Genomic DNA, 23089 nt, shown 5'->3' on the forward strand with positions numbered 1-23089 from the left:
TGAACGTTAAAGTAGATATGGCAGTTACATGCATTTGACCACCAGCGTGTGATATACCAACCATCTCCATTTTTTAAGGGGAATTCTGTCCTCTTCGATGAATTGTCCCACTTCCTGGACAGTGTAGTGATTGATCAAAAGGAGTTTATTATTACTGGGGATTCCAATTTCCATTTGGATAATGCGCAGAATCGTGATGCTGTCAAATTTCTATGGATCTGAATTGGTGCAGAAAGTAAAGATCGACGCACGACGAAGGTATATCCTGGAGGTTGTAATAGTGAGGGATTGCAGCTCTATCCTTAATGGTGAACCGGGTCTAAAGTACTCAGAGCTGCATGGTAAAAATGGTAATCCTGCTGGTGACCATCTCGTCATCTCCTTAATATCAGACCCAGCAAGGGAGAGTAAACTGTTAGGTTTAGAAAATTACGAGGCATTGTTATTAGTGACCTTGGTGATACCATCCATTCCTCTGTAGAGTTGCATACTCGTGAATGTTTAAGAATCTATAAAACTTAAAAAATATACAACGCAACACTTAAACCATTCTAGATACTGTTGCGACTGTACTTTTAAAGGTCACTACCATGTGCCCAGGCTGTCTGGTACACTTTTGTACTTTGAGCTGTCAATAGGGGGCTGGGAAATGCGTAAAGACAGATACATTGAACTGAATAGACTCTGCATATGGAAAGTTTTCGCAGTCATTGTGCCTGATTATCTAAACTTGTTTTTCAGTGGAAGACGTATTATTTGAGGACAATTGAGGAATGGGTAAGGATTAGAGACAGTTGTATCATCTTACAAACAGAGTATTTGGAGCCAAGTCTGATGCAGTACTGCCGGTACATCAGTGTGAGGAAGTGTTGGAACATCAAAGAAAAATACATCTAATTTGGAATAAGCACAGATTATAAATCTTGTGTCAGGTTTTGTCCCATAAGCAATATCAACAAGAAACATTAGGTAAATACTCATGCAAGAGCAAAATTTGGTCAATATCATACCGGGGTACCGGAAAGAATGTATATTGATTTTATTGGTCCATTTGTAAAATGTAGGAAAAGAAATGAATATACATTTACGGTGATTTAATAATTTACAAAGTGGTTTGAGATTTACCGTTTGCCTGACCAAGAGGTAGAAATAGTAGTAGCAGCGTTAGTAGAATATTTTGTGTCTATAATGGGCTACCCTTTTCAGATACCTTCTGATAGGGTCGGATTTTGAAACCCGTTGCTCCAAGATGTTTGATATAACAAAGACCCGAATAACTCCATATCGGCCTTTCCTCAATGCTTCAAAATAAATTTTATACTATACAGAATGCAGGATAAAAAGAGGAACAAATTGATAGTCCTAATAACCGTAAACGCTAACAGGACAAAGACGTGCAACTATGACATAAATGGTTCAGCCCTCCAACCGACTGAAGTTAATCTGGAAAACAGAAACAGCGAATTAAACCGATTTTGTTGTGTGACGGTGATGGAAAAGCTAGTGAAGAAAAACGTGATGTTGATTCATGGAACGGTAGTACAGAGACTCGGTAACCTCCTGATGACGGTAAACGAGCTTCGCTGACCTCCCAATAAAAGGAAATTTAATAAATCAAAAGATTTTGCCTTTTATTCCTCTGAGAGTGGAAGAAATGATTGCCTCTTTTATCGTTTACATTTTTCTAAACAAGAAATCACGATTTATCTTAAATTTGAAACGTTTAGGGGAGGGTCGTTTTTGTATGCAAATGTTTGCAACTGATACTATTTATCAAGCAGATTATCATTTATAACACAGATCTGGACCACATTGTTCAGATGAGACAAGCAGATCATCATTTATAACACAGATCAGGACCACATTGTTCAGATGAGACATTTATAACACAGATCAGGACCACATTGTTCAGATGAGACAAGCAGATCATCATTTATAACACAGACCAGGACCACATTGTTCAGATGAGACAAATGATAAACAACCATCATTTATAACACAGATCAGGACCACATTGTTCAGATTATCATTTATAACACAGATCAGGACCACATTGTTCAGATGAGACAAATGATAAACAACCAACAGCGAATGATGTGACATATTAATTTTATCAACAGAACATTCGACTATTTCTTATATCAATAGACAATTGGGTTCAAGAACACATTACAAATGTAGAGGGCAATAAGGCTCGACATGATACATTTACAGAGATATATTATGTGTACATGTTTATAACTGCTATCTGTAGGCGTCTTATCAATATACATATCTGTACATATTTTGTTAGTTGATATTTGTATTTTCCCGTTATATGTTTTCATTTGTAACATATCTCATTGAAGTGTATTCCCCATCTTGGCCATTAAGATCTGAAACATCACCGAGACTCACTGTACCAAAAATTCGCACAAAGTATTTTGGAGAACGCACATTTAGTTGGGTTACAGCCAGTTTGTGGAATGACCTTCCGAAACATATCAAAGTTGCCAAAAACATTAAAGTTTTCAAAAAACTGTTAAAACCCCACTTTATAAAAAAAATTGCTTTCCCTGTTTTTAAGCTTCTTATACAGTACAAGTTTTTTTAAATTACCGTTTTAATGCAAATTTCTAAATCTTCTTAATGTTTTATTTCGTTGATTTCTAATACTTTGCATAGTGGTCGACATAAAAAAAAATCCAAAAAAAATAAAAAAATTTAGCTATTGATATTAATTATAATGTTTTATTTTGGTAATTTTACAGATATAATATCTTATATCAATTAATTTCATTTAACTGTGTTTTATTGTTTTATTCCTCTTCTTACCCTTGTAAAGCACTTTAGAGTAATTGGTTTTATATAAGGCGCTATATAAATTTTATTGTTATTATCATTATCTGAATAAATATTGGTAACATATATCAGTATAAATAATGTAACACATACATATTAGTATCTACATATTGTATATAGATTGGGATACACTGGGTCTTTTCAAGTTATTCATTTCTTCCTTTGTCATAGTTTCTGGTGGTGGAGCGCAGAGGTTTTTAGAAAGTTAAAAGATATAAAAAGATGTTTAGATTTTGATACATCAATAGGTTTCCTATCATTTCTCCAGCAATCAAAAACATTTAAATAATCTCGAAATCACTTTATCAAATGTAACTGTAATAAATCCTAAATTTAACCTATTTTCCCCTTTGAACGAAGCGAATTTTGTAGGGCTTAGGTTGCATTAGCAGTCCTGGTTCCATATCATTCGGCAGAAGATCTGGAAGGTCACAATCCTCAGGCTCCAAGATTGTGAAACTCTGCATAAGTGTAGCCACGAAGAGAAACATTCTGGACTTTGCGAACACCTCACCGATACAGCCTCGCTTTCCGATTCCGAAGGGGATTACCCTAAGTTAAGATAGAATACAAATTGGATATTCAAATTACGTCAAACATTGTCTTCAGTACGCTTGTGTTCTTTTCATGAACATCTTTAGTAAAAATCTTTAGTGTATGTTTATTTCTATTTTTCGATGCTATTCAGTGTATATATGAGTTCCAGTAGTTCACATGTACCTTTTTCTGACAGGATCAGTAGATGACATCAAGCTGCCATCAGGCTGTAGAAATCTCTCTGGCTTAAATGAGAAAGGGTCGTTCCATTCCTTATCACTATGATGGATAGTCCATGCATTGACGATAATCTACGAAGAAACATTATTTGTTTGTTGTTTTTTAAAAATACTAAAGATAATGTAATGCAATAAGTCAAGATTTCATTTCACCTAACACACACGTAGAGAGAGAGAGAGAGAGAGAGAGAGAGAGAGAGAGAGAGTACTATGACTCATCGATTATGAATAATCTAAATTATCAAATTTTAAGCCTTCCTCGGGACAAACACTTTTTAAAGTCCTTATGTGAAATATATCGTGGGCAGAAAGGTAAAAAAAAACTGTATAAGAGAAAATAAACACTTAATATAATTTCAATGAGCATGGAAACTTAATACATAACATCAAATGCTTAATCAAAGGACCTTTTTGAGAACAAATATACATAAAGGAAAATTAACGATCTGGAACGTAACAAACGAACGTTATTGCAAAACGATCGGTTATCTTTGCAAAACGAACAATATTTTTTTTTTTAAAAATGCAAACCACTAAGATGCGAAGCATTTGATTTTATGCACAACAGTGTTACGAGCGCGAGTCAATAAGTAACCAGCCTATTCCATATCCGATTGACCGAAACGGTCACGATTTTCATGTCTTGTTTCAATATATGTTTTATACTCGGGTACAAAATTGCACTCGTATCGAGTCATTCTTTAATACGATATTGAATGTCAAACATGTCTAGTGATGCAAAGGCATGCTTTTCATCTAAAGTTGAGTACTGTGCTATAATTCGGTACTTGTATTTAAAAGGTAAAACAGGCAAGGAAAAAGATGAAGCCAGGTATGGATGCCCACTGGATGCCACTGACGAAGAAATGTGTAAGAAAGTTCGGGATCTGGTATACTCTGATAGACGAATTCAGGTGGAAGAAATAGCGCAGGCATTAGGAATTTCACATGGTAGCTTTCAACAATCTTACATGATCGTTTAGGTATGCGCAAGCTAACAGTCCGTTGGGTCCCCAAATCCCTTAGCGATGAACAAATGGCAACCAGAGCATCAGTATGCAGCGCCTTGTTGAAGCGTTTTAGGTCAAAAGATGATTTTCGTTTGCGTCTGGTGACTGTAGATGAGACTTTGTGTTCATTATTATGAGCCAGAGAATAAAACTCAGAGTTGTCAGTGGGTAGGGCCTGGGTCACAGAGGCCAAAGAAGTTGAAGACGTAACCATCTGCTGGCAAGGTGATGGCCACAGTATTTTGGGACGCAAAAGGCGTTATTATGTTGGACTTTTTACCCAGGAGAAGTACAATAACTGGAGTGTACTATGCAAACTTGCTAGATCAGCTGAGAACCGCCATCCGTGAAAAACGGCGAGGTAAACTCTCTAAAGGTGTTTCGCTGCAACAAGACAAACTGGAGCCAAGTTTGTCCAAGGATCAGAGATATGCATGAGGGAGATAATCTAATATATCCTAAAAACATTACAAAATAAAGAGTTGGACAAACAGGAACCCCTGGATATACCAGAGGTGGGATCAGGTGCCTAGGAGGAGTAAGCATCATCCGTCGACCGGCCACACCCGCCGTGAGCACCACATCTTGACCAGGGAAAAGGAGCCATCCGTGGTCAAAACCAGTGCGCCGAGAACGACCCAACAATCGGCATGAAATACGTCAGACAGCATCTGACCCAATGTCAGGCTGTATTGGTAAACCAGATCGTCACAACGGCCATAGAATTTGTTAAATTCTGATTGTAAACGAGACTGTTGGAACCCCTGCACCATCAACTTGTTTGCCAGTAGCCTGTTTCGGTTAAAAAAAACTGACCATAGCAGAACAAGCTCTTGCGCATCGAATCAGTTGATAGATGTAAACACCATATGCAGGTGATCATGGAATATTGCTATATAAATATGGGAAGTTGACGATGGAGAAGTTGATATCATCATCATTTTAGTGTAATGAGCTACCTTAAGGTTTTTTAATAGACCAGACTTTATAGTAATGAATCCATCAAAGAAACAAAATGCTCACAGAACACATTACTTTCCTGAGCATCTACATTTCCTCACTTTAATCATCCATCTCTGTGGACCCACCTTTATCTTGCTGTAATGGCGTTAACAAACTCGTGAACTAATTTGAAACGAAATTTTTTAATAGTCCTTTAAAATAAACCCGTTGTGGCCTCAGGGGTTAGAGTGTGGAATTTTTTAAAAGTTAGACTATGTAAGTATGCATGTGTATTAATTTAATAAATTGTATATGATGATACTTTCATATCAATTTTAGTAAGTGCACCCATATGGTTCTTCAAAAAACAAGAGGATTATTCCTATGTAAACATTATTATCCTATCTATGGTCCTTTCCCAACCAGGGGTCAAAATGTGATCAAATCTAAATTGAGACTGCATTAAATATGGATGCTTGCACATTAATATGATGTTTTCTGGAGAAGGTTTTAAAGACCTCGCATCAAATCCCATGTAAAACATTTCATAAGGATGTTTACATGTTATATTGCTATATAATCCAACGTAGAACTTTGGACCGTTCGTGATGCCCCAGCGTAGCCCCAAGAGTCATGGTGCAAACAAATATATTACAAAACAATTTTTACATATAGCACTCTTGTGTTGCTTGAGGAGAATATCTTAAAAGAATTTCCTTGACCTTGGAATTCATGATGTAAATTTGAATATTCATTATATAAGGAAACTGTCTTTGTTTTACCAACATTGGTTCAGTGGTCCTTAAATAGAGTATTTATAACCAACCCATCCTATTTCCATTATTTATTGAAGAAGGCATGATACTACATTTAAATACACTTGATTTTTTTTCTTAAGGATCTATTATATGGTTTTTGAGAAAATAAATGTGAGGTTGAAATTGTACTACACGACAAATAGACTTCGATTATAAATGCCTGCTTCAGCGTTTAGAACTTGGAACCCATGGTGTGAACTTGAATCTTCATTATATCAGGAAACTGTCAAATACGTTTTACCATTATTGGTTTAGTTGTCTTTACATAGATAATTTGTAAGCAACCCACCCTATTTCCACTTTTTATGGAAGAAAACATGATGCTACGTTTGAATACACGTTATTCTTTTTTAAGGATCTTTCATGTGGTTGTTGAGAAGAAATTGAAAATATGCGAGGTTAACCTAAAGCTAGACGACAAAAAGAGGTTTTAGCTCAGATAAGCTAGAAAGCAAGTGTTTGGAATGCTGTTCAGCTCAGATAAGCTAGAAAGCAAGTGTTTGGAATGCTGTTCTATTCTACGACAGACACATATTCTGAAACCAATTGGAGCATAAAAATGTAATGAATGGTGTATGTAAACTTGAATTAGAATTAAAAAAATGTGTTTTCCGAAATAGGGCTAAATCATTATAAAATATCTCATCAATGCCAACTAAAACATGAATCGCTTGAAGTGACTAACTTACTCACATCATTCCCCTATAATATTATGTGTAATGGAATAAACTGTATATCAGTATCAGCAGGGATATTCTAATGACTTACAGCTGTGTTTTGATCCACAGGAACACCGGCGATATTTGTCATCTCTGTTGTGCTATGTAGAAGAATCGGAGCATGTGATATATAACGAAGTGTTTCTGTGGTAACCGATTCAATCAAGGGACAGTGCTGTCTGTCTGTCAAATTTGGATTTCTGGTAACACCGGTCACATTGTCGATTTCTGTTTGGAGTGACTTCTGAAGATCCGGTCGTTTTGCCAATATATGAATCATGGATAGCAATGTTCCTCTTGTGGTCAAGTGGCCTGAAAAAATAAAACCAGTTCATAAGATGGATGGTAATTTATGTGATAACTGGGACGGTAGTGTGTGATCATAAATGGGACGGTAGTGTATGATAACTGGGACGATAGTGTATGTTGATATATGGGACAGTAGTGTATGTTGATAACTGGGACAGTAGTGTATGATGATAATTGGGACGGTAGTGTATGATGATAACTGGCACGGTAGTGTATGTTGATAACTGGGACGGTAGTGTATGATGATAACTGGGACGGTAGTGTGTAATGATAACTGGGACGGTAGTGTATGTTGATAACTGAGATGGTAGTGTACATGTATGATGATAACTGGGACGGTAGTGTGTGACAACTATATTGCACATTTTTCATCAAAGTTTGATAAAGATCACCCTTCCAAGTATAAATCCCTCTGTACTTTTAACATAAAAATGTAGATATATATCATCCGTTTTGTATCAACTCTTTTGCGTAGGTGAAAGTTACAATATGATGGCACCTACCAGCACCGATTATGTTCACGATCATGGACCAAAGATGGAGGTCGGTAAACCACTGATGTCCAGATGGTTCTCGTTCTAAGGTGTTCTTCTTCAGAGATTGATATACGCCTTTGTCCCGTGTTTCATCTTTCTTTTTTTTTTATAGGGAAAATAGTACTTTTGTGAATCACAAGAATGGAGTCTGTATTGAGATCAATTTAATTTTCATTTCTGCCATTCATTTCAAAATATTTTATTTCTCTCGTTAAAATCCATGCCTGATGTCTGATGTCTGCTAAAGTTTTATTACAAGGCAGACTTTGCACGAACAGATTTGTTTTGCAACTTACCGATAAATTGTCTAATATTTCAATTAACTGGTCTTTCATTTTTATCACATCTTGGATTTTTTTGGAATGTGGGAGTGGTAAGAATCGAAGGAAAGGAAAAGCATAATACACGATATCTGTTCCTGAGTTTGCGACTTCGTTGAACCCGTGATCCAATCTCTTCATCAAGGATTGCAGTTGACCATGTCTACCAAAACTTCTTCCAATCAGCTTAGATAAAGAGATATATGTATATACATTTAAAGATATATAATCCAAATAGAAAGAGTTGATATAACACAGTTAGAATAATTAAAATCTTCCTCAGGTGAATACAAATATTGAATATTCAATATTAGTATTCACCTGAGGAGGAATGTTAAAATCCAAGAAGCGCGAGTGATTGAATATACTTGTATTTTGGAACTGCATATTTTCCTGCTTTTTTATTTTATATATATATATATATATATGTGTGTGTGTGTGTGTGTGTGTGTGTGTGTGTGTTGCACTAAAATGAACAACGACAGGAAAGCCACTGAATTGTCAAATTTTCGGGTCGTCCTTTCCTCAGGACGATAGAATATTTACATAGAAAAGAAAACTAAATAGAAAAGCAAACTAACACTAAAACTAAACTACAAAAGCTGATAACAAACAAAACTTCTACATATTGAAACTATCGAGTTTAATATGGGGCAGGTCTGTTCTGATCGAGCTTCACGACTTACGCTAGATAAGGTTTAAAAAACTAAGAACGAGTTAACTAATCAGTGTACTGAAGCGGAATGTTAACTCGTTCTTATGACAGCTTATATATATAATGAGTATTTCGTATCTGGAGGTGAAAAGCTATATATCTTATGTTGAACTGTGATGAAAAATAAAATAATATAAAGATTAAATAGAATAATAAATCAATACAATCTGGTATTGGAGTATAGAATAACGTGAGAAAAAAATTTACATGTAAATAGAAGGACTAAGTAAAGACATCATAAATAATAATGAATAAATGATAAAAAATAAATAAATCTAAAATTATAAAATTGACTGCTAATGATGATACGGTCACAAGAAGTGGCCGGCAAAAAGAAAGTGAAAAACAAACAGAACAACACTGAATATTAACTGGAGGAAGCTAGGCCACAGTCATTGAGTTTGTTCATGCCATTGGGGCGGAATGACCTCAGTCTATGCATCCAGAATTTCTCCTTGCTTTTTCTCTTCATATCGATCCAGTGAGTATTAAAGTCAATAACCACTACTGTCATGTCTTCCCATTTGTGTTCTGCGAGATTGAAATGTTCGGCAACGGGTTCTTTGACCCTTTTGGTTTTAATGGTAGACCGGTGGTTATTGATCCATCAACGTAGGTCCCCGGTTTCACCTACGTATTGTTGGTCACAGACCTTACAGTTTATGAGACAGATGCAGTTGTCCGTGCGACAGGATGTGTCCCCAAGAATTCGGTAGCATCGGCCGGTGACAAGGCTCTTAAAACTGTCTGTGTTCGCGCTGTTTTTGCACATCAGGCATCTGATATCAGAATGTGTTTTAAAAACCCCATTGGGCAAAGGATTATCCAATTTGGTTCACATCACCATGTCTTTCAGATTTCTGGGACGTCTGAAGACAGCCATTGGAGGTTCCTTGAAGACCTCGGCCATTCTTGGGTTAGTATGAAGAATGAGAATATGCTTCTTCAGAAGTTTGTTTAGGTCTTTCAACACAGGTTGGTACGTTGTAACCATTAAAACTCTGTCACCAACCGATTTGTCTTTATATTGTAGTAGGGATTGCCTATCATGTTTTGACATATTATATTGCACTCTTGGGGCTTTATAGCCTCTCTTGCACAGATGGTTTTTCAAATGAGTGCTCTGTTCATGATAAAGTGCAGGAGTGGAACAGATACAACGGACTCTGGTGGCTAAACCCTTAGGTACTCCTTTGAACGTATGGCGGGTGGATGGCAGCTTGACGGCGTGATATACTGATGGGAGTCCGTTGGTTTGGTGTGGCGACTGAACTCGACATTTCCGTCAACAATCTTGGACGTAGTGTTCGTGTCGTTGGTCATTTTAGTGCTTTAGTCAAACAGGCTGGAGAGTTTCTAGCTTTAGTCAAACAGGCTGGAGAGTTTCTAGTAAATGTTTTGCTAATCTTTACTTTAAATCATAAATTTAGTACAATTATCGCCATACGAAATTAAAATGTTTTAATTATATGCAAACATAGTCTACATGATTTAACTGTAATTCCTCTCGTAAAAGCATGGGCGGGGCCAAATGCCAATGGGAATTTCGGCTAATGAGGAAACCCCAAGCTTAAACTCACACACACACACACACACACACACACACACACACACACACACACACACACACACATATATATATATATATATATATACGGTTTAGCTACCAGAGTTCGTTGTATTTGTTCCACTCCTGCACGTTATATATATAACGTTTGTGACGAATTCATGCGCCGTGAAACATTTAAATGATAAAAGCACAAATGTTAATGAGTTGAATCATGTAAATTTTAACCTGAAACAAGAACATTTATTTATCTAAATGTATTGGGGGCCATTTCACTTCCTCCTTTGTTTCTGTTGGACAAACGCATCATCTTTCTCTTGTTTTCAGTCTACCTGTAGACATCTAATATGTTAAGTTTATTTGACACCGTCCAACAAGTTGACATATTACTGTTCATTAATTTTGATAATGGAGGTATCCGTCCTTTATTAAAATCACGGACTGTAATTGTTAACTTATTGGAAACCTACAGGGAACTTTATACATACAAGTGAACTCTATTCTACATAAAAGCCTAAAATAACGAAGGTTTAAACTACAAAAATGTTTTAAGCTTCCATAGATTACAAAATTAAAATTCATCAACAAAATAATATTATTAGTCAGACATTTCTTACCAAATCTTCAATGGTGTTCAGGATAAATTCTTCCACAACATCGTTTGGATCAACAGTTTGACCAATGAAAGACTGGATCTCATTCTTCATAGTAATCAAGTTTTGTGTGATTTGTCTTTCTCTGTCCATAAGCCCTTCTCCGTATGCATTCAAAATCTGGTACACCATCTTTCTCCTCTTTGTCCAATTTTGGTCCGGCGATGTAGCAAAAACAACATCACTATTAGGCCGAAAAAAATATCGACCAGCAAACGTTGCAAGTCGACCAGCCGTCGTAGTTGCTGTAGGCTCTTTCAGAAAGAGATCTCGAACGAGTTCCGATGAACTGACGACAAGAAACTTTTTCCCTAGACATGTAAACTGAAATAGATCCCCGTACTGTTTACTCCATTTATTGAACGTAACGTGGAGTTTCTCCAAATCCAAATCACACAACACACCAAGAACAGGTTTACCCGGGGGCCCAGGGAATTTCTTATCTTTCTGACATCTTTTCAAAACCGAAAACGCGAAGTACGAAATCACTATAATGAGTATTATGTACAAAGCGGCCATTTTGGTATGATCTCTCGGTGTCCTATATTAGCATGTACCATTCTCCACATTCACTGTAGCGCAGAAATTCATTCACCATGTACTACCGGTATCCATTATGAAATGCTCTGATTGTTTGGAAAGATGGGCAATTATATTTTACATACTGTATCTATGATTGATTCGTTTTTTGTAACGTACTTAAATTTACCTATCGTTCATTGATTTTGATGAGCGCATCACTCTCAAGAATTACAACACATCATATATTATTTGAAGACCAGATCTATCACAGCGCGCAGAGGGAATATACCTGCAGATAAGCGAATAAATATATCATTTTCAAATTACTAGCATAAGTTGTAATAAATATATTTAATAGAAAAATAAATTTGACACCGGAAGTAGTGCTTCGATGTTCTACAAACCGATTACAGTGCACTATTTTTGTAAACTTTGTGAAATCGTATAGTATTTAATATTTTTAGTATATAACATATATCGATCAATACATATAATTATTACGGGCCGCCAAGAGGGGGGTCTTTATTTGATATACATTTAAAGATTTACGCTGTGTTTCTGCGGTATGAAAATGTTTTGATGTAAAAGGAATTTCTATTTCATCTGACTAACGTCCAAATTAGATATCAACAGTGCTCCGTGTAAATGTTAAATAGATCTTTATCGTGTAATAAAATGTTACAATAATTTTGTATACACAATTCTCAACACTGCGCCTGATACATGTAAACCCACGTGGCACAACAAAGTGGGATTCAAAGCTGCCGCCATATAGAGTTTGATGTGCTTTATCGCGACTAGCATCTGCATTACAAGGCAGAAATGAGTATTGATTGAATATTGTTTAACGTCCCTCTCGAGAATATTTCACTCATGAAGGGCTGCAAAATTTAGGCATATGCTCGGCGCTTATGGCCTTTGCGCAATGGGATCTTTATCGTGCCACAGCTACTTCGGTTTTTGCTGTCTCATCCGAAGGATCACCCCATTTAGTCGCCTTTTACGACAAGCAAGGGGGTACTGAGGACCTATTCTAACCTGGATCCCCACGGGACTAAATGAATACTGAGTTAATTTACCTAGCCAATCAAATAATAGGATCAGCCATTTGACGCTTGCGACAATGTGTTCTTGTGTTGATTCATCTCTATCGAAAACATGACCCCTCCCCCCGGATTTTTTTTAATATAGGCCTAAATACGCTATTTGAATATTACTGTATACCATTGAAATTGGCTTTATAAGATAGATTAATACATGGACATTGAATAATATATACGTTGGCATGCTATTTATATCGTCAACGTTCGCGTACTGTAGAACGGTCACGAGTTAGAGCCCCACTCGTGCCATGGTCGCGTCAAACCTACATGTAAGACGATGGTGATTGCTCCTTCGCCAAACGCTAGGCATTTATAAGAGATCAGATATTACGAAAGCTTCTCATTTTACCTTTATTCAACCATACATTCCTTATAAGGGTAGATTACTATATACCATCGTCGGAAGATGTGTGTGCATATATACGCTTTACCCGCAAAACAACAAAAGTAACTTCACGAAAATTGATTATCCCTGTCAGTATCAATCACATATTGGTGGTTTCATAAATTATTTTTCAGGAATTTAATTCTATACATGTTTTTGTACAAATATTTAAAAAAAACAAAACATGTACATAACACAAATATTAAAGTAGGAAAAAGATCAAAGCCTTGCATTAGCAAACTCTTTATAAAATTTGAGAGAGAGAGAGAGAGAGAGAGAGAGAGAGAGTACTATCTATGGTTAACGCTCAGGGCCGTTGCAGTGAAAGTTCTTTATCACACCAACACCTACCGCGACACAGGACCTCCATTTTACCGAAAGACTTCTAAATGCCGAGCGTTTGGCGAAGGAGCAATCACTACTTATTTTAACGTCTTAGGTTTGACTCGGCCATGGCACAGGGCTCGAACTCACGATCTCCTGGTTACGAAGCGAACGCTCCATCACTGCGCTACCGCGACTGGTGGCAACTTGGATGATAAATCCAACTATGCTAATCTATAACAATTATTAGATACATGTGGTTTGCAATTAAATTTTACATTTTCCCCAAACAAAATTCTAGAGAAGGCTACTCACAATGTAAATGTAAAACAAATGTAACAAACTGAATTTGGATGTTCGTTACCCACATACATAGTTTAATGCATGTGTGTAATGTATGTTCTAAGCTGAGACAAAGTTTTATATGAATATCTACTGGTCATGAAAACATTTCTAAACATGTACATAAACTGGATACATGTATACCACTCACGCCGATCTAAGTAGATGTAATCTCAATAACGAACTAATCGCATTATGCAGATGCCGTCCCAATAATTTTGAAAAAAGGTTAAAGTTCAAGTTCTTTATTATCCTTGAGTCGATTGATTGATTGTATATTGTTTAACGCCCCTCTGGAGAATATTTCACTCATATTGAGACGTCGCCATTGCCGGTGAAGGGCTGCAAAATTTAGGCCTATGTTCGGCGCTTACGATCTTTGAGCAGGGAGGGATCTTTATCGTGCCACACCTGCTGTGACACGGGACCTAAGATTTTGCGGACTCATCCGAAGGAACGCCCCATTTAGTCGCCTCTTACGACAAGCGAGGGTTACTGAGGACCTATTCTAACCCGGATCCCCACGGGCTTCCTTGAGTCTAACGAGTCATCAGAAACAGAATAACATAAGCATGATATATATAGAAACATCACACAGGAGAGTATACATAAATTAAACAAAAGCTGAATTAAGCATCTCTTATTAAGGTATTCATGTGTAATAGCCATATTTCATATCTAGTAAATGGATGATGGAAGTTTTGTAATCATGGTATCATTTTGAAGGGTTCATCAAATAAAAATAATCCATCGTAGGATTTTTCAAAATTTTGTTTACTGCTTCATTTATTTCACCTAGAATTTAAACATTGAAGTCTATGGGAAAAGCATGTTTTATTAAGATATTCTTTAAAAAGAAATTATATTTTTATACAAATCTCTTGGTAGAAAGGTCCCGTGGGAATCCAAATTAGAATAGATCCTCAGTACCCCTTGCTTGTCGTAAAAGGCGATTAAATGGAGCGGTCCTTCGGATGAGACCGCAAAAACCGAGGTACCGTGTCACAGCAAGTGTGTCACGATAAATATATCTCCCTGCTCAAAGGCCGTAAGCGTCGAGCATAGTGCCAAATTTTGCAGCCCTTCACCGACAGTGGTGACGTCTTCATCTTCTCGAGATGGATGTTAAACAAGATACAATCAACCAATCTTGGTAGAAAGTTATATACACTTCCTCTTTATGAAAATATGAAATAAAATTAATCATTTACCAAATTAGATTTTTCTTATTTTTATAAAGGGCAGATAACTCTTCATAAAAGTCTCAAGTGCAAAAAGGTCAGCTTCTAATCATTGAAGATGACAAACCTCTAAGCAATATACATGTAAAATAGAGTGTTAGGCAAACACGGACCCCTGGATATACCAGAGGTGGGTTAAGGTGCCTAGGAGGAGTAAGCATCCCCTGTTGACCGGTCACACCCACCGTGAGCCCTATATCTTGATCAGGTAAACGGAGCCACCCTCAGTCAAAACCAATGCGCCAAGAACGGCCCAACAATCGGCATGAAACAAGTCAGACAGCATTTGACCCAATGATTTAAATCCTCCAAAATTGTTCATTACCCTTTCGTTATACATGGCCGTTCTTGTGTCCAGGAGTCCGTGTTTGCCGAACTCTCTATTTTGTATTGCTTATAGGAGTTATGAGATTGATCACTGTTCTTTATCTTCACCTTTCATTGAATACCTTAAGCATGCTAAATACAAGTATTTGCCTAAACTAACCAAAGAATGGTGATCTCAGCATTTGTGATAACTACAGGGGAATAATGCTTCTGTCAGTACCGGGAAAGGTGTTATTTAGAATCATGTTGGAAAGAAAGCTGTTGACCAAATACTGCGAGACAACCAGGCAGGATTCCGTCAAAATAGATCGTGTGCGGATCAAATAGCCACACTGCGTATGGTTATCGAGCAATCACTTGAATTTAACTTGGCATTGTATATAGTGTTTGTAGACTTCCAGAAAGCCTTCGACAACCTTGATAGAAATGTACTTTGGAAACTCATGAGACACTATGGAATACCTGAAAAGTTCATCACCATCATCAAGAACACATATACAGGTATGAAGAGCAGAATATTGCATGAAGGTCAGCTCACAGACCCCTTTGACATCACGACAGGGGTACGTCAGGGATGCTTGCTGTCACCTTTCCTGTTCCTCCTAGCGGTAGACGGGATAATGAGACAAACTACTAACAACAAAAGAAATGTCATCCAGTGGACACTAATGTCACAACTTGACGACTTAGATTTTGCTGATGACATTGCCCTTCTGTCTCATAATCACCAACAGATGGAAGACAAAATATACCGGTTAGAAGAACGAGCAGCTGAGACTGGCCTTATCATCAGTACAAGAAAGACCAAAGTACTCAAGGCAAATACAAACAACCAGACCAGTCTCAAAGTAAAATCAACTCCCCTGGAAGAAGTCGACTCCTTCACATATCTTGGCAGTATCATGGACGGTCAGGGAGGCTCTGAACAAGACATCAAAAGCCGAATAGGAAAAGCAAGAACAGCCTTCAGAATGATGATAACTATCTGGAGAGCAGGCAATATTACTTTGAACACCAAAATCAGGTTATTCAACTCCAATGTCAAGACGATCCTATTGTACGGCCGCGAGGCTTGGAAAACCACCAAACACCTTATTAACAAGCTACAAGTCTTTATCAACAAATACCTTAGACAAAAACTGAATATTATATGGCCTGAAAAGATAACCAACGTGGATGTATGGGAGAAGACCAAACAGCACCCCATAGAGTCGGAGCTTAAAAAACGGAAATGGAGCTGGATAGGCCACACTTTACGAAAGCCAGCTAACTGTATCACCAGATAAGCGTTACAGTGGAACCCTCAGGGGAAAAGGAAAGTAGGAAGGCCAAGAAACACCTGGAGACGAAATGTCCATGCAGAAATGGAGTCTGAGGGATATAGGTGGCAAGACCTGGCCAGACTGGCACAAAACAACCAGATGGAGGAGTGTTGTTGGTGGCCTATGTACCACACTGGTACCACAGGCATAAGCAAGTAAGCAACCAATTCTTTGACATTTTGAACGCTTACATGTAGTAATTGAACCAGTTTGGCACTTTGCCTTTTATAATAATATCCTTTTATGTATTTTGATCTCAGTTCATTATAGTATAGGGAGTTAAGTATGAAATGGAATTCATCTTCTACATCGCACAAGCTACATTTTTCACAATACCTACATGTATTGTTTTGTTTTTTTTGCAATGCCATAATGTCTTCCTTTTTCAATATTTTTGAAAAAAAGGAGACAGGATGAGGAAAAATGACAGTTTATGGTGGTTGGTGAAATGAAAGAAATTATTTGCAGCCGTTCTTTGAAGCTTGCGTCGGTATCTGTAACAGCGATCTGTGTTTAATGGAGCAGCGAATACTTTTATTGTTGATAACTAGTTAGTCTATATGAATTTGAAGGGCTTTTTTTTTAGTAATAAATAAAAGTGTTTTGTATGCAGAAAAATAGATTTAGAGTACAAATTTTGCTGTGATTTGATGCATGATATGAATATGTAATAAAATATTCATAGAAGACTCTTATAAACTTACTTTTTGTCAAATGAAATAAATCTATATAAATTAAATGGTTCTTTGTCATTTTTTTTCCCATTTTCTAGCTAAACTCTTCAAGAAACATATCAATTGACAAAACATGAATTAGTCATGTTAGATCTGCTATAAAGGCAAATTAAATTTATACATATTTGTAATTATTTGTTTGTAAATTCTTTTATATTTACTTGTGTTTATTCGACGTCACACGGCTTTACGAGACGTCGAACGTGCATGTCTATTGTGACGTAAAATGACAACTCAGAAAAACAACAATTTGATTTACTAGTTACCAGTAGTTTACAGTTGTAGTCGGCAGTGTAATAAGTTAGAGACACTATATTTTGGTAAGCATACTTTTATTATTTGATAATTTACAGTTCAATTAATACAAATAATCATTATTTCAGTAATTTAGCAGTTCATATTTAGATATCAATAATTGTCCGTATTCTTACGTAATATTGTACTTAGTTTAAAGTTTTATACTAATGATTTGTAATCATATTGCATTGCTATTGTATTGTTTGTTTATTCTCTCTTACAGAGAATCGTTTCATTATAACAGAAAATAAAGACATGTAAATATGGAACGCATATCTCTTCATTCTAACATCGAACGAGCCGACGGCAACAAGTCAAATATATTTTAAACAAAAATTAAGATGAAATGAACAAAATTAAAAAATATTGCGATTTTTTTCAATTTTCATCCTCGTCTCATCGGCAAGATTATAATATATAACACTTTAGGTATCATTCCATGTTGTGATGAAGGTATGGTATCTCCGGGCAGCATGTATACACTACATGATCTTGGCATTTAATGAGGTACCACTAGAAGTAAACAAGATGTCACAAAAAACCGGAAACACATACCAAGCCGTATCACTACACATACATGTATAAACTCCAACAATATTATTGGAGGATAATTTCTCCCGACCAACCTAATTAAGATACTTCACAATTCGAAAAACACATTACTCCCTGTGCAAGGCCCGTGCTTCTATGCACACTGAACTGAAAGTCAGAGGGAAATAAAACCTATTATATCTGAGATCTTATAGGAGTTATGAGATTGATCACTGTTTGTTATCTTCGCCTTTCATCTTATAATATCAAATGACATGGACCTACTTGTATTGGTAGAGAAACATATCGGTGTGTTAGAATGGAACTCTTACAAATTCATCCATAAACCAAGAAATAATGGTCGATGAGACACAATGGCCCTCATTTACAAGAGTACCATGAACGTTAAAGTTGTGAGTAGATATGATAGTTACACGTGTTTTTTTACACCAAGAATGAATTCAAAACTGTACTCGGTTATGTATCATGTGTACATACCTTCTCCATGTAAAAAAAAAAAAAAAAAAAGAAGCAAATTAGGAATTCTGTCCTCTTCGACAAATTGTCCCACTTTCTAGACAGTGTAGTGATCGATGAAAGGGAGTTAATTATTATTGGGAATTCCAATTTCCATTTAGATAATGCGCAGGATCCTGATGCTGTCAAATTTCTAAGGATTTTAGACGACCATAGACTGGTGCAGAAAGTAAAGAAATCGACGCACTCAGAAGACATCCTGGAAGTTGTAATAGTGAGGGATTGCAGCTGTATCCTTAATGGTGAACCGGGTATAAAGTACCCAGCGCTGCATGATAAAAAAGGTAACCCTGTTGGTGACCATCGTCATCTTCTCAAGACTTGTACTATCAGGACCAGCAAGGGAGCGTAACCTGTTAGATTTAGAAAGTTACTAGATGGTGGTATCAGTGAGCTAAGATATACCATCAATTCCTCTGTGGAGTTGCAGATTCGTGAATATTCCATGGATCTGTACAGTTTTACATAACAACACTTAAAAACATTCTAGATGCTGTTGCACCTGTATATTTAAAGGTCACTAACATGCGGCCAGACTGTCCGTGGTACAATTTCGAGCTTCCAAGAAACAGTTGTATCATCTTACAAACAGACCTTTGGGAGCCAAGTCTGATGCAGTTCTACTGGTACATCATTGTGAGGATGTGCTGGTCAACTCCTGTGCGTTAATTCTTGTAATTCAAAATTTGAAAAATCAGAAAGAAACTGTAACACACTAAACTCGGCATTGATCCTCAACAGGCAAGTAAAAAGTTTATTGCGGTTTATTTGCGTATCTTTGAAGGAACATCTCAAGACGAGATTCGTGTTGTAATCTTGTCACCATCTCCTGAATCCTGTGAACTCGATCCCAGAGAAACATTGGGAGAGGGCGTACATAGGATATGCCTGTTGCCCGATCCTATTGAGTTTCTCAATAAAATATGTTTAAATTAAAAAAAATCACTGCTCAGTCTATTGTTCCATTATCCTTTACGCAAGATGTTCTTCTTCTCAACAAGACAACCGGTCTAGACCCGGCGGAGTAATGTAACTACAGATCTATCTCCAACTCAAGATTCCGAAAATGTAGTCGCGAAACGTCTGGATCGTCACTTGGACTCAAATAACCTCCACAACAATATACAGTCGGCTTACCATGCCCATTACCGAACTGAAACAGCTTTACTTCGGGTCAATCATGACATTATCGCAGCATTAGTTGCCAGCTTTAGAGTTGCATTAATCATGTTCGACCTTTCTGCAGCCTTTGATGTCATTAATCATTCCATTCTGATGAGATGCCTAGAACTTTTTTCCATGGCCTAGCATTTTAAATGTGGCGTACCACCAAGGGTCTGTCCTGAAACCAAGATTGTGTTCAATCTTTCCCAGATCTATCGGTAACATCTGTTCTGAAAACAACATTCAACATCACTGTTACGCTGATGACACATACGCGTACCTAGTCTTTAAACTCAGGAACTCGAATAACACCGCTATGAGACTGGAGGCATGCATGAAACGAATAAAGCAGTGGATGTGCGATAACATGCTAACATGAAATCAGGATAAAACGGTCATATTCTCTGTGTGCTACTGGTATTTTTCAAGTCATTAACATATATAGCAAATTTAACTATATACATCATGGTGTGCTAAGTTACATCTTGCTCTCCTGTTATTGTACGGAAATTTGAAATTTAAATCGGCATTGCGCGTATTTGTATACAAAATAAAATCTTTTCAGAAAGTTTTATTCGTCATAAAGATTTTCATTTATTATACAGAACATGAAAAATTCTTCAAATTAGACAATCTATAATATATGCCATCTATGAAAATCTCATCAGTCCGATATCAATCAGTAATTGATGTGAAAATTTACATGCCTATGCATTGTATCAATGCAACACACATTCATTGATTGAATATTGTTTAACGTCCCTCTCGAGAATATTTCACTCATAATTGAAGAAAATCACGCGACTATACGTTATATCAAAAGACAAATCAGTTCAAGAAACATTGAGAATTAAGAGTGCAAGCAGATCCATTATGACACGTTATATATATATATATATATATATATATATATATATATATATATATATATATATATATATATTATTATTATTATTATTACATATTGGTAAGTGATATATGTAGGCATCTTTTGAATATAGATATATGTACAGATATTGGTAACCGTATATGTAGATAATGTATATGACATGATAAAAATATTGTGTAGCTATCTATCTAACAAATATTCATATACAAATTGGTGACAAATATCCGTATACACATTGGTGACAAATATCCGTATACACATTGGTGACAAATATCCGTATACACATTGGTGACAAATATCCGTATACACATTGGTGACAATATTAGTTACACAGTTAGTTAGTGACCTGATACGGAAAAATACATGGTGTCGCCGAGCCCGATACGGGTTTTCTTTTCACACCATGTATTTTTCCGTATCAGGTCACTAACTAACTGTGTAACGAATTTATCACGTCGAAGACCTCTAATATGTGGGGGGTCTATATCATACAACTTAGTCAAATGTCTTTCCTTTTGACACGGCTGCAAGTCGAACCCGACGATAAATAAAATTACTCGCCCAATACGGATTTTACTCGCATGATACGGTTTTTTTCACGGCGTCATGTGACCAAGATCTGACCAATTAGATTTCAACAATTTTGTCTGAGGCGTGATAAATATCCGTATACACATTGGAATATCTACAAAGAGTCTCCATCTTTTCTGTTCCTTCTGTTTTCGTAAGCCCCGGTGATGGAGTACAGGATTTCGAATTAGTTGGTATAGTTAAAAGATAAAATAGGATATGAATTAGATTCTGATATATCAGTACATTTCCCATATTTGTCCGACAATTAAATGAAATGATATTTAAATTTGCATATTGTTAGATTTAACTTCAAAAATTGAATTATTTTTTTCTTGGAATGAAGAGAATTTTGTAGGGCTTGGGTTGCATAAGCAGTCCAGATTCCATATCCTTCGGCAGAAGATCCGGAAGTTCACAATCCTCAGGCTCCAAGATTGTGAAACTCTGCAAAAGAGAAGCCAGGAAGAGAAAAATTCTGGATCTAGCAAACTCCTCACCGATACAACTTCGTTTTCCGATTCCAAAGGCAAGGACCCTGAATTAAGAGATAATACAAATATGGACACTCAAAGTACGTCAAACGTTGTCTTGGGTATGCAATAAAGATCTTTAGCATACTTTTATTATTTATATTCTTTGTAGTCTGTTTTTCGATACTGTTTACTATGCGATAGAGTTACAGTAGTTCACATGTACCTTTTCCTGACAGGATCAGTAGACGACATCAAGCTGCCATCAGGCTGTAGAAATCTCTCTGGCTTAAATGAGAAAGGGTCGTTCCATTCCTTATCACTATGATGTATAGTCCATAGATTGACGACAATCTATAAAGAAAATTGGATTTGTGAACGATTTATCTTTAACTGATGCATAATGTAAAGGTTTGAATTGAGATTTTATTTCACTTTTAAAAACACGCATGAATATACTGAAAAACTGGAATCCTTTTAAAAACTTCAATTGTGGCACATCACAGCCCCAGGATCCTGCTATATACAAGCTTAAATTTTTTTTATATAAGGATACAAGCGCATTATTTGTACCCTTGATTTCCGAGGAATCCTTCTATTAGACTAGTATGTAAGACTTGCAGTCCATATTATAGCCCATCACGAGCAGTATTCATAATATGATCAGATTTCATTTTATAAATTGCATTATAATGATGAATTTTTCATATCAATTGAAAGAAGTTCACTCTTATGATATTTTTTCTCATAACTCGTAATTATTCCTATGTAAAGCTGTTACCCTTTTTTGGCTCTGTCCTATTCATGGGGGATACGATGTGATCAAATTTGAATTGAAACTGCACTGAATAAGCTTGCATATTAATTTGATAAATTGCACTCTTGTGGTTCTGAAGATTTTAAAGACTTTCCCTACAACATTCTATGTAAAATATTACATGATATCTATTAATGCATATCAATGTGACATATTTTACACCCATAGTTCTTCAGAAAATTAACAGTTATTGAAAATTCCTATATAGAATTTAACCTCCTAGCAGTGCCGACCTGACGTGATCGAGTGAATCCTACATCTACACTAAATGTGGATGCTTGCATATCAATATGACACAATGTACA

General features: G+C 36.4%; 1 protein-coding gene across 1 annotated transcript in view; it reads right to left on the reverse strand.

The window, feature by feature from the left end:
* LOC125646576 (steroid 17-alpha-hydroxylase/17,20 lyase-like) overlaps positions 1 to 11740 on the reverse strand; it is a 31277-nt gene extending 19537 nt beyond the window's left edge. The window contains exon 1 of the mRNA XM_056157448.1: positions 11171 to 11740. Within this exon, the coding sequence (XP_056013423.1) occupies positions 11171 to 11725 (555 nt within the window). The 5' untranslated portion in view covers positions 11726 to 11740. The remainder of the gene's footprint in view (positions 1 to 11170) is intronic.
* Between the last annotated feature and the right edge of the window lie 11349 nt (positions 11741 to 23089).

This window comes from Ostrea edulis, chromosome 1, assembly GCF_947568905.1.
Source record: "Ostrea edulis chromosome 1, xbOstEdul1.1, whole genome shotgun sequence".
NCBI lineage: Eukaryota > Metazoa > Mollusca > Bivalvia > Ostreida > Ostreidae > Ostrea > Ostrea edulis.